Source organism: Odocoileus virginianus, chromosome 18, assembly GCF_023699985.2.
Source record: "Odocoileus virginianus isolate 20LAN1187 ecotype Illinois chromosome 18, Ovbor_1.2, whole genome shotgun sequence".
NCBI lineage: Eukaryota > Metazoa > Chordata > Mammalia > Artiodactyla > Cervidae > Odocoileus > Odocoileus virginianus.
Window position 1 is genome coordinate 3986533 of NC_069691.1, and position 12552 is coordinate 3999084.

Below are 12552 nucleotides of genomic sequence, written 5' to 3' on the forward strand. Positions count from 1 at the left end.
TTCCAATCCCAAAGAAAGGCAATGCCAAAGAATGCTCAAACTACCACACAATTGCACTCATCTCACATGCTAAGTAACGCTCAAAATTCTTCAAGCCAGGCTTCAACAGTACATGAAACGAGAACCTCCAGATGTCAAGCCAGATTTAGAAAAGGCAGTGGAAGCAGAGATCAAATTGCCAACATCTGCTGGATCATCAAAAACGCAAGAGAGTTCCAGAAAAACATCTACTTCTGCTTTATTTTGCCAAAGTCTTTGACTGTGTGGATCACAATACACTGTGGAAAATTCGGAAAGAGATGGGACTACCAGACCACCTGACCTGCCTCCTGAAAAAGCTGTATGCAGACCAGGAAGCAACAGTTAGAACTGGACATGGAGCAACAGACTGGTTCCAAATAGGAAAAGGAGTACGTCAAGGCTGTATATTGTCACCCTGCTTATTTAACTTATATGCAGAGTACATCATGCAAAGTGCTGGGCTGGATGAAGCACAAGCTGGAATCAAGTTTGCTGGGAGAAATATCAATAACCTCAGATATGCAGATGACACCACCATTATTGCAGAAAGCAAAGAACTAAAGAACCTCTTGATGAAAGTCAAAGAGGAGAGTGAAAAAGTTGGCTTAAAACTCAGCATTCCTGTGGTACATATACACCATGGAATATTACTCAGCCATTAAAAAGAATTCATTTGAATCAGTGCTAATGAGATGGATGAAACTGGAGCCCATTATACAGAGTGAAGTAAGCCAGAAAGATAAAGAACATTACAGCATACTAACACATATATATGGGATTTAGAAAGATGGTAATGATAACCCTATATGCAAAACAGAAAAAAGAGACACAGATGTACAGAACAGACTTTTGGACTCTGTGGGAGAAGGTGAGGGTGGGATGTTTTGAAAGAACAGCGTGTATATTATCTATAGTGAAACAGATCACCAGCCCACGTTGGATGCATGAGACAAGTGTTTGGGCCTGGTGCACTGGAAAGACCCAGAGGGATTGGGTAGAGAGGGAGGTGGGAGGGGGGATTGGGATGGGGAATACATGTAACTCCATGGCTGATTCATGTCAATGTATGACAAAACCCACTACAATATTGTAAAGTAATTAGCCTCCAACTAATAAAAATAAATGGGAAAAAAAAACTCCCCCCCCCCCAAAAAAAAAACAAAAACAAAAACTCAGCATTCAGAAAATTAAGATAATGGCATCTGGTTCCATTACTTCATGACCATAGATGGGGAAACAATGGAAACAGTGAGAAACTTTATTTTTCTGGGCTCCAAAATCACTGCAGGTGGTGACTGTGGCCATAAAATTAAAAGACTCTTGCTCCTTGGAAGAAAGGCTATGACTAACCTAGATAGCATATTAAATAACAGAGAGATTACTTTGCTGACAAAGGTCCATATAGTCAAAACTATGGTTTTTCCAGTAGTCATGTATGTATATGAGAATTGAACTATAAAGAAAGCTGAGCACTTAAGAATTGATGCTTTTGAACTGTGGTGTTGGAGAAGACTCTTGAGAGTCCCTTGGACTGCAAGGAGATCCAACCAGTCCATCCCAAAGGAAATTAGTCCTGAATGTTTATTGGAAGCACTGATGCTGAAGCTGAAACTCCAATACTTTGGCCACCTGATGCGAAGAACTAACTCACTGGAAAAGACCCTGATGTTGTGAAAGGTTGAAGGCAGGAGGAGAAGGGGATGACAGAGGATGAGATGGTTGGATGGCATCACTGACTCAGTGAGTTTGAGCAAGTTCCAGGAGTTGGTGGTGGACAGGGCTGTGTGATGTGCTGCAATCCATGGGTTGCAGAGTTGGACATGACTGTGGAACTGAACTTAAGTGAACTGATATATATTTCCAATGCTGCTTTTCTGTATAGCTGCAGAATGGCCCAGAAATAGTGATCCATACTTCAGTCTGTGAGTTGAGAGTGTGGACTGGGAGTCAAAGGAAGCCAAAGCAGCTAGAATTCACAGTGCAGATTATCTGAGAAGAGAGGGCTAAGTATAGAGAGACCTCTTGGGATATGAAGAAGCCCCACCTCAAATGTGCAGCTGAGGATTGGTCAGAATATGCATCTGAGAAAAGTACTAGAGGAAGGCTTAAAAAAGACACCTGATGAAATATAAGGGCATAGTACTCAGAGGTCACACACAGAGACAGATGGAGAGCCTATTTCAACAGTTTAAATAGAGAACTTTGTAATAACTAGGGCATTGGGTAGAGTACCAAGAAAGGCCTTACCTCAGTAGTAAGTAAAAATCCTGGACTAAATGTTGATGACTAATGAGGCTTGTGAGGATTACCTGAAAGAATGAAACTGTTTCCAAGTAACTTAACTGAATTTCAAAACAAAGCTCAAGAATATTTGTAGAGAAAAGTGGTGGACTGGGAATCTCTAAGGCCTTGTTCTCCCATGGGAACACCAAGAAACTACCAGAAACTAGTATAAAAGCCTTATAAAAACTATGGAAAATTGTCAAAAGGCTATAACAACCAAGCAAATATTCAGTCAAGAAAAGTCACATTCAAAACAGTAAAATATTTCATGACGTTTGTACTTTCTGCCCCGCTCCCCTTCTCAGTGTAGTGTAGTTTTGGTGTAGAGGAGGTGATAGCCCGATACACAGTTCCCTCCCTTGAAACAAAGGGAGCAGTTGTTCATTCACTAAGTCATGTCTGACTTGAGCTGAGCGGTCCTTATTTGAATGTTCTGACCATCTTAGGGCTGTCTAAGGATTGGGCTCTATATCCCCTAATTCAGATCTTAGACAGAGAGAAATGGTGGATACTGCTCATGAAAGCTATAAGGGGACTACAGACCCCCTGGGTAAGAGATTATGGACAGAGACATAAAGTAGACCATTGAAGGCCCAAAGAAGAAGCTAAAGTGAGATTCTTTGGGAGACTTGAGTCACTCAAAAGTAGCCATAAATAGGTCCAGCCAAGACACCTGTTTAGAAGAGACCTGAGAAGACCTTCAACTTTTCCGTTGAGCTGATTGCTAGGCTAATTAGCTATGCCCAGCTAATTAGAGTACATGCCCAGCTAATTAGAGTACTACCCCAGCATAGAGCCAGTCTGTGATGACTGAGAGAGGTAACTATTTTTACAAATACCCAGCCTTCAACAAAGAAGTCACAAAGGATACCGATAAACAGATCATGGCCTATTTAAAGGAAGAAAATAAACTGTCACAAACTATCCCTGAAGAAGCACAGGCATTAATTAGATTTACTAAATAAAGACATTAAAATAGCTCTCTGAAATATGCTGAAGGAAACTAAATGAAAACACAGGTAAAGAACTAAAGGAAATAAGAAATATAGAAACAAAATGAGGATATCAACAAAGAGAGGTAAAAAGAACCTAGAAATTTTAGAGCTAAAAAATACAGTAAGTGGATGGAAAGATTCCCTAGAGGGATTTAACAGCAGATTTATGCAGGCAGAAGAAAGGAACAGCAGACTTAAAGATAGGAGATTTGAAATTATCAAGTTTAAGGAGCAAAAAAAGAGAATGTTTTCCCTCTAAGATTGGTAACAAGGCAAATATGTCTGCTCTCACCACTTCTTGTCAGCATTATACTGAATGTTCTAGTCAATGCAGTAATGGAGAAATAAAAGGCATTCAGGTTGGAAAAGATGTAGAATTGTCAGATATTATTATCAATTTGGAAAATATTAAAGAATTTACAAAACATAGCTACTACAACTAATAAGTGAATTTAGCAAGATTGCAACATAGAAGATAAATATTCAATTTTTATTTCTATATACAAGCAACAAACATTAGAAATTGAAATAAAAAACAATATCACTTTTAATAACATCATAGATTTGACATAGGGATAAATTCACAAAATATGTACAAGACTTGTACAAAGAAACTATAAAAAATTTCTAGGAGAAAATAAAAATACCCTAAAAAAATGGAGAGATGTACCATATCTGTGAATTGAAAGACAATATTGTTAAGATATCAGTTCACTTGTAGGAATTTTTCTTACATATATACCCATATGTGTATACAAGGATTTATATATATGAGATTTTTATTCAGTGCAGAAGACTGTACATAAGTAAATATCCGTGAATAGAGAACTGAAGGTGAGTTGTGTTATAGTCATATCAAGGAAGACATGACAGCCATTTTAAAAAGTGACATGCACAAGATAAATTTAATTATCAAATTAAATAAGAGAGAAAACTGTCTATACTACTGTTTTTGGAGAAATACATACAAATCCATTTGGTTTGGGCTATATTAGACTAGTTAAGAAAGATACACAGGAATCTGATAGAAATGACTGTCTCAAGGGAAGAAAAATGGGAGATAAGAGGTTGAGAAGAAAACGTATTTTCTACATACCTTATTCTGCCTGTTGAATTTTGTACCATGTATATGTGAAGTGTGAAAGTCGCTCAGTTATGCTGACTCTTTGAGACCCCATGGACTATACAGTCTGTGGAATTCTCCAGGCCAGAATACTGGAGTGGGTAGCCTTTCCCTTCTCCAGGGATCTTCCCAACCCAGGAATCGAACCGAGGTCTCCCACATTGAAGATGGATTCTTTACCAACTGAGCCACAAGGGAAGCCCACCATGTATATGTATGTCTACTTAAAAAAAAAAATGAAACAATTTCAGTGATTGAAATCAGTTAAATGCAGTTAAATCCTTCATTGAGAGGCCCAACTTCTCCAATCTTTATCCCACAAGTCCTCCCCATTCTGCCCATCTATGCCTCTGCTAGAAATGGACCACATTTCTAACTGCCAGATGTGCTAGTGGCCCATTCCTCAGCATTCTGCATTTGTTAGCAAGTTTCTCTCCCACCTAGAATAGACTCCTTTCGCCTGTAGCTGCGCTTTTAGACCTAACTCTAATGTCACTCTATCCAGGAGCCCTCTCTCCCACGCTGATCCTCACTATGCTTTCTCTCCCCTGGAAAGGGTTGTTTGTGACCTGGGCCTCACAAATGAGTACATGATTCCATATGTTTTGGATTGTTGGCTCTTGCTTTGTGTGATGTCTTATGTTGGAAACTAGGATAGCAGAAAGGCAGCATGACTCAAATGTCTTTGTACTCTTAACACTGCCTTGCTTAGGGCTGAGCATAGATTGAGGGCTCACCAGTCTTCAGTTGGGAGAAGGAAATGGCAACCCACTCCAGTGTTCTTGCCTGGAGAATCCCAGGGACAGAGGAGCCTGGTGGGCTGCTGTCCATAGGGTTGCACAGAGTCGGACACGACTGAAGTGACTTAGCATGCATACATGCATTGGAGAAGGAAATGGCAACCCACTCCAGTATTCTTGCCTGGAGAATCCCAGGGACAGAGGAGCCTGGTGGGCTGCTGTCTATAGGGTCGCACAGAGTCGGACACGACTGAAATGATTTAGCAGCAGCAGCAGCAGCAGTCTTCAGTTGGGTGAAAGATTAGATACTGGAGGAAGGACCAAGGAGTATCTTCAGAGATTTTGAGTTCAAGGATTTTTGGCTGTGAGACCACTGTCACCAGGGAAAGATTTTTTCCCTCAAAGAAATTAAAAAATTAGAATTTTAGAGAAATATGACAATATCCACAGAGGTCAGGTAGGTTACATAAATGTGTAAATAAATGGTCAGCATATAGGAGTGATGGGCCCTGGTGATGAATTAGAAAACAACTGGCTTGCTTAAAGTTTTCAAAAATTCTAGTTAAAAAAAAAAACAAAAAACAGAAAAATTCCTTTAGGCAAACAGCAGATATCCAGAGTAGATGAGTAGATCTAACCACAATTAGCAACTACTTTATGACTTTAAGTCAGAAGTGGTCACTGACACTCACAGAGATGCAGGTAGGCATCTCTGTGAGAAGACAGAATTCTGTAACATGGTTAAAATAGCTCTAGAAAACTAACTCTTAAAAGAGATGCCTAAGGAAATCTCGTTAGTGTGTCTCAATGGAAGGCAGTGTTTACAGTCTCTTCTCACTCATCTGCAAGCTTGAGGCCACACAGTGTGGGAGGCATTCCTTTCTGATTCCCACAATGTCGTTTTAAAGATGTTACCACTTTGACCTGTCCCTGCTGCTTCAGCCATGGTCCCTTCAGGCACCTCTGATTTCCCATCACCCACTGCCTGTAACGTCAAAGCTCTCCATTTCCAAGCCATAACCAGACTGGCCATCAGGCTGGCGGAGGGTATGGAGACTGAAGACAGAGTGGGAGCTCAGACACTGCCCGTGCGTGGCACCTTCATTCCTTACAACCAGACCGCCTCATCTGCAGACGGAATTGCCACATGGGCTCTTTGACGCCACACCTACCCTGTGACGCAGAAGGGCTTTGTGATGCAGTCTGGTAGCTTGGTTCCGCCGTCTGTGAGGCGGAGACGGATGTGTAGCCTTGGAAGTCAGTAGGTGCCAGGACTCTGAATGCCTACATTCATAGGGATGATTGGTCTCCTCGTGATTATGAGGTTTAGACCATGCTGAGCCAGACTTTTGTTCTGTGGGATTTGGGGTATCCCTTATATACCTATGGCTCCATCTTCATTATTATTCTAATCATCTGGCAAGTGAAAAAGAGTTACCATGGATTAACGGAACATAAAAGGAGCTGCTGCCGGGTAGGGAAACACCATGACCAGGACTGAACTAATTAAGCCTTAGATAAGATGCTTTTAAGCTCCCAGTATCTCTCCTTTTATCCTTCCTCTCCACCTGTCTACCTCGCCACCCATATTTTTTTTTTTTTTTTTTTTTACCATCCATTAGTTACTCTTACATGGTATTTCTCTTCTCAGTGCCTAGAAATAATTTCTTACCAGACTATCCCTGCAGAGTATTCTAATTGAAAAATCAAGAACATCTCTATCTGGCTTGGGTTGAGACTTAGATGAAATGGATTGTGCCTCACTGGATCTTTGAAGACTTCCCTTTGTGGGAGATTTTTCTGGTTTGTGGTCTGTTAAGGCACTTGTAAATTGAAGTCCTTTTGTTATTAGATCTACACAACTTTATTCTGTTCCACCCTTTCTCTTGTTACATTATAAGCTTGATACAGAACTTCTCTTAGGAAATAAATGGGAGGCATGGAGGATGGAAGAGCCTCAAAATGAATCAGAAATAAGAGAAGGCAAATATTGAGATGAAAAACAATAGGAGTATGGAAAGTTAGAAAAGTAAATAAGATATAGGTAAATTAAAAAGGATTAGGTAATCTATATTAGCTTTGTCTTGGTTTGGACATGAAAAAGAAAATGGTGTCTCAACTTCATACTCCAACTCTTTTGTCTTTTAAGCGTCACCGAAAAGTCAGACAAAGGGCTAGAGATGCAGCATCAAGAGGTAAAGTCCCAGTCTCTGCTCTGACTTCCCTCCCCTGGGGTGAGGCTCCCATGGACCATGTCCCCCAGTGACCCTTAGTACCAGGCACCAGGTGCTCTAACTGCTGAAGGCTCCAGTCCCCAAGTTGACAGATTCTCCCAGAAGACTTTTATGGGGGGTGGGCGAGGGGTCTACAGTCTCCTGTCATTCAAGGCCTTCAACTTGCTGTTGGATGTCCCTGAAACCCCTCCTGTTCTGTGTAACACTGTCTCCTGGTTTCTCAGCTAGGAGACATTCCCGGAAAGAAGCTGACAAGCTGTGGGAGCTGCTCTCAGTCATGAGAAGGTAACCTCTTGCTCTTTGCAGTCTCCCACCTCCAAAGTGGCCTGTAGTGATTTCTGTGTTTGGCCTGGGGCAGGGGTGGGGAGAAGGGGAATGGCCGAGCGGGAGCCAGACACAGGTAGCCAGGAGCCCTGGGTGAGGGTTGCGGGAGGAGAAGGGGTCGGATGTCTCAGTGGAGAGGGGTCTTCAGCTGTGCTCTGGGCTAGGCTCACAAAAGTGCTGGGAGTCAGGATTTAACTATGTGGGTTTTCTCCCAGCCCTGAGACAAGTTACCCAGTCAGGAGAATGGATAGTTAAGTGCATAAATGAGTCATCATTTTCATATTCTCTTTACAGCCACACCCTTTCAAGGGCAGACCCCTGGACCCTGCTGACATTACCTCCTCTGGTTCTGTCTTCAGGGAGGCCAGTTCCTGGACAGCCCTCAGGCAGGAGCTTGTCATATTATCCCCTTCTTAAGAGCTCTGCAGAATGAGGAATTGGCTCCTGAGAGATGTTGTTTGCACCTCCTAATCCCCAGAATGCAGAGTTCCCACAAGGACTTCCGTGGCCCCAAGTGAGGCTGACTCCAGGTTCTACCTGGTGATGTTGTTGGTGCTGCCCCATCAGCTAACCATTGGTTCTCCCACCTGCCTGGTTCTCTTCTCCTAGTTCAGCTTCTCAGCACAAGTCAGCAGAGAGCTCACCCACCTCCCAGTTTCTCAAGGCCCTGTATTTCCATCAGTTGCCTGAGACCTTGCCCAACAAGCTTCAGGCTCTCAGCCCAGCCCACTACAGCTTGCCAAATGGCATTTCCCTAGGAAGAAAAGTAGACACTTAAACACCCAGTGGTTGCAGGCCTCAAGAGTTTATGGGGACGAGGAGGGCAGGTCCAATCTCCAGGCCACACACTGGCCAAGAGTAACAAACAGTAACAAACTGTCCATCAGTAATAAACATTTGCTGTGTTTCCCTTCCCAGCCAGGGCTGGCTACCTCAGGAGGGGAGTGTGCGGCAGATCCTTTGTACAGATCCCTGCTGCCAAACCTGCAACACCATGGCTCTGGAGATTCAGCAGTTGTTGGGTGAGAACACCCTAATCTCCCCCACTTCAGGGGATACCTCTCAGGGCTCCTCTTGCCTAGAGGTTTTGTCCATGTCTAATGTGTCTTTTGAGCAGAGTCTGGAGCATCGTTCCCCACACTCCAAAGACCTTTCACTTCCATCTGCAACCCTCACAGTGTCACAGAAATCCTTAGCCCAGTCAGCGGCCCAGTCACCTGGTGCAGCCGGCATCCATGATTACTGGGCTGAACATCTCAAGCTAAGGCAGGGATTCCAAGTGCTAGAGGTTCCCTCAGGGACTGAGGAGCCTAGAATTTCAGTGAATCTGCAGGAGACGATGCAGAGCAACCTCAGCCTCATCTGTGGGAACCAAGTCCAGCAGCCCTTAAATCCTCAGGTCTCTCTGCTGACCCTGAAACAAGAAATTACTACCCTGACACATCCAGTGGCCTTGCCGATGGTCACTGTCCTCCCTGCCCACCTGCCGTTCCTGAGTCCTGAAGTCCTGAGACTTCTTGAGGTCCATGTGAAGAAATGGATGCATTTCCAGAGGTGGGGGCTCCCCAGGCGTGTAGAAGAGTCCCTGAGGAAGCTGATGCCAAACCCGCCACTATTTTACCAAACTGTATGTAACCAACCAGTTTCTTTCATCCACAATAATATTTCACATTTCTCTGTTGAGAAACTTGGGGCCATTTCATACCAGAACTGGGGCTCAGGTATGGCTGGCCAGCCTACTCAGGCCTTCTGGGTTTCTGAATGGTGCATTACGGATCCAGAACAAAGACACCTCTACCAGCAAATCCCCAACCATAAGGCTTTAGCCTGGCCCTCTTCAGCCCTTAAAGAATTAAGTGGCCTCTATCTAATGTCTGAGCAACAGGCTAGTGACTCAGTGGGCCCCATGCAGCCAAAATACAGCCAGCTATTCTGTGGCCTGCCTTCTCTGCACAGTGAGTCGCTGGTTGACACCTTCTTGGCTTCTCAAGGCCTCTGCAAGGATGAGAGCATGTCCAAGCCCCACTTGAAGGATCCCTTTCTCCTCAAGGAACTCTCCTTCCTCCCTTTGCTGCCTCAAACTCCAACCCAGTCAACTCCACTCTCTTCTCTGTCTTCTCAAAATTGTGTTGCTCCATCTGATCACCAGCAAGCTCACATCAGTGTCCCATTTCTGACTCTGGACGAGTGTGAAGCCCTGGAGTGGCACCTGCTGCAGAGGCAGCTCCAGCTTCAGTGGGACTTGCCAGATGTTTTCCAGAGAGATCAACATGTCCAGAGCCCCGTGCAGTGTCAGCCCGGTGACAAAGCCCAGTCTTCTGAGACTCTGAAAACTTCCTGGCCGGGGCAGCCTGTCCCAGGCCTCACAAGGGAACGACTCTTCCCGCAGCACACCAGGCGGCTGCTGGAATACCACCTCCAGAGACAGCTGATTCACCACCGCTGGGGCCTGCCCCAGAAGATCCAGCAGTCCATCCAGTTGCTCCTGTCCCCCACTAACCAGCAGACGGTGTCCTGGAGCAGCACAGCCCTGGGCGGTGTGAATGGCCCCCAGCCTACATGTCTGGAGGCCACTGGAGCTGATGACCCATTCTCACCTATTGTGGACCCATTGTCTGTCCCCATGCCACACTTGTTTGACCAGGCCAAGGCAATATTGCGGGGCCATATCAACTCCAAATGTGGGCAAATTCACCAGGGCAACATCCCTGCCTGTGTGTATAGTTCTTGGGAGTGCATAATTCCTGGGGTCCTAGAAGTGACTCCCTTCCACTGCATCCTGGAAAGCAAGCCCCTGGAACTCCAGGCAGCAGCTGACCAGGAGCCTCAACAGGAAGTGACACCCGGGATGCCAGTGGCCCTTGATCAGCAGCAGCAGGTCTCACCAAAAGCTGTCTTTGAACATCCTAAGCTGCCCGGAGTCCTGTCAGAGGCAGCCCTTGAGAAACTGGAGACAGCTTTGCGGCACAAGTATCTGGCCTTCCTGTCAGGGCTGCCGGCTCTTTATTGTGTGGCTCTCTCCAGGGCCATGGCCCCAGCAACCACGTCAATCACGTCCCCAGCTGTGATCACAGAGATGGTGCCTGAGCCTGCTGAATTCTCAACAGAACCTCTGACTCAGGTGACCTCACCTGAAGAGCAGGGTCCAAGTCCTGGGCCAGGCCTTCAAGAGGCCAATGAGACTCTTTCAAACACTGCAGAAGAATTCCAGGTTGATGAGCAGGTGGAAGGAGTAATTGAGATGCTGCCTATAGAAAGCCAGACAGAGTCTGAGAGGCCCTCTTTACTCGGGGAACACATCTTGGCCAAAATGAATTTCCATCTGAGAAAGAAGATCCTAGAAGCACAAATTGGAATTCCCATAAAGGCGAGAGAGTCTAGGGAACAAAGTGTAGGAACATCAGAGGATGTATGTACACAGGAGTCTCTTGAGAGTTTAAACAACCAAGGACAACCACTGCTCCAGGAACTCCCCATCCCACCAGATGTGCCATGTGCCCCAGACCCAGAGTGGCTCCACCTCAAAGAACAGCTGGCCACTGAGTTAAAGGCGGTGCACCAGAAACAGAAGCAGCCCAGTTCCAGCATAGTACCCCATAGTTCTGGCCCCTGGGCTTCCAGCGCCTTACTCAGTGGGGACATGACAGAGGCCCAGGTGCTTTGTGTTCAGCTGGAGGCCAGTGTGAACAACCCCAGTCTGGAGGAGCCTTGGAGCCCTGAGCCCCATAGCCCTGACAAGAGCAAGGACTCAGCCCAAGTCCCCACATTGGCAGAAAAGAGAGAGGAGTCAGGCAAACCCAGATTGGCTGGGGACCATGGAGAAGGGGATGCCGGGTTCACACTCTCCTCCACGAGAGAAAAAAGCCACTCTGTTGAAGGCCAGAGGCCAGAAGGGATACTTCTGAACAGGACACCCCGCAGCCCCTGGCAACAGAGACGTCGCTTTCACCTTGATGCTTCCTGTCAACACAGTCCTCGGCATTGCCCTCCGCCTAAACTCCCAGAGCTCCCTCCTGGAGTCCCTGGGGGGAAGGATTCTGAGAAGAAGGACCTGCAGGACAGTCAAGCCAAGCTCAGTGTCACCCTCAAACCAGCAAGGGTTCCTGAGAATGCCCAGCCTGTGGTGCCCCAAGTGTCACGGGGCCAGCCTTTCCTGGGCCAGCTCACAGGGGGTAAACCATTGCAGGGCCGAGCTTTACAAGGTCAGGTCTTCCAGAGGCAGGTGGTGCAAGGTCATCCTCACAAGAGGCCCAGCCTTCCAGAATCTGGCCTGAGAAATAAGATGAAATCTCTTCTGCATTGTATTACACCCAAGGCAAAAGGCAAAGGGCATGAGGCATCTATGTCCTCTACCTCTGAGAAAGTGGCCTGCCCCAGAAGAGAAAATGTGGAAAAAATCTCAGCTCCAGCCAAAAGTCCCAAGGGGCGAACTAAGACAGGGAATTCAAGAGGGGGCCCCAAGGCCCAGTTTCCACCCCCTGAGAAGCAGATGGGCCTAGCTTGCATGGATGTTGCCCACTCCCCAGACAGTAAGCTCCAGCACCACTCCCACCCCCATCAACTGCACTTGGGCTCAGTCCTGGGCGCCCCCCGCCACTGCCCACGGCACTGTCCGCGAGGGGCTTGTGCCACCCCACCAAAGAGCCCACCCTAAGCCTCAGCTCTCGCCTCGGAAGGAAACTCTGGTCTGCGCAGGAAGACCCAACACAGTCAGAAGACTTTGTAGTCTCCCCAGTGTCTGCATCCCTTGAGGAGGAATGCTCCTGTCATTTTTATTAATGTGCAGGTGGGCAGAGTACCGCCCCAATACACTCTGTATATCTCTAAACAGA

General features: G+C 46.0%; 1 protein-coding gene across 1 annotated transcript; it reads left to right on the forward strand.

Annotated features, from left to right (window-relative positions):
* The first annotated feature begins 4400 nt into the window (after window positions 1-4400).
* On the forward strand, window positions 4401-12552 carry LOC110136899 (protein SPATA31F1-like). Its single transcript, XM_020892912.2, has 4 exons — window positions 4401-6636; window positions 7312-7357; window positions 7621-7681; window positions 8639-12552. Exons 1-4 carry the CDS (start codon window positions 6496-6498, stop codon window positions 12372-12374), a joined length of 3984 nt encoding a protein of 1327 aa, XP_020748571.2. The 5' UTR covers window positions 4401-6495; the 3' UTR covers window positions 12375-12552.

Bases quoted from the DNA above. Each gene is read 5' to 3' on its own strand.
- LOC110136899 (XM_020892912.2), top strand. From the start codon at position 6,496: ATGCTGAGCCAGACTTTTGTTCTGTGGGATTTGGGGTATCCCTTATAT. The intron at 7,358-7,620 runs GTAAAGTCCCAG...CTGGTTTCTCAG, and splicing joins TAGAGATGCAGCATCAAGAG to CTAGGAGACATTCCCGGAAA. The intron at 7,682-8,638 runs GTAACCTCTTGC...TTCCCTTCCCAG, and splicing joins CTGCTCTCAGTCATGAGAAG to CCAGGGCTGGCTACCTCAGG.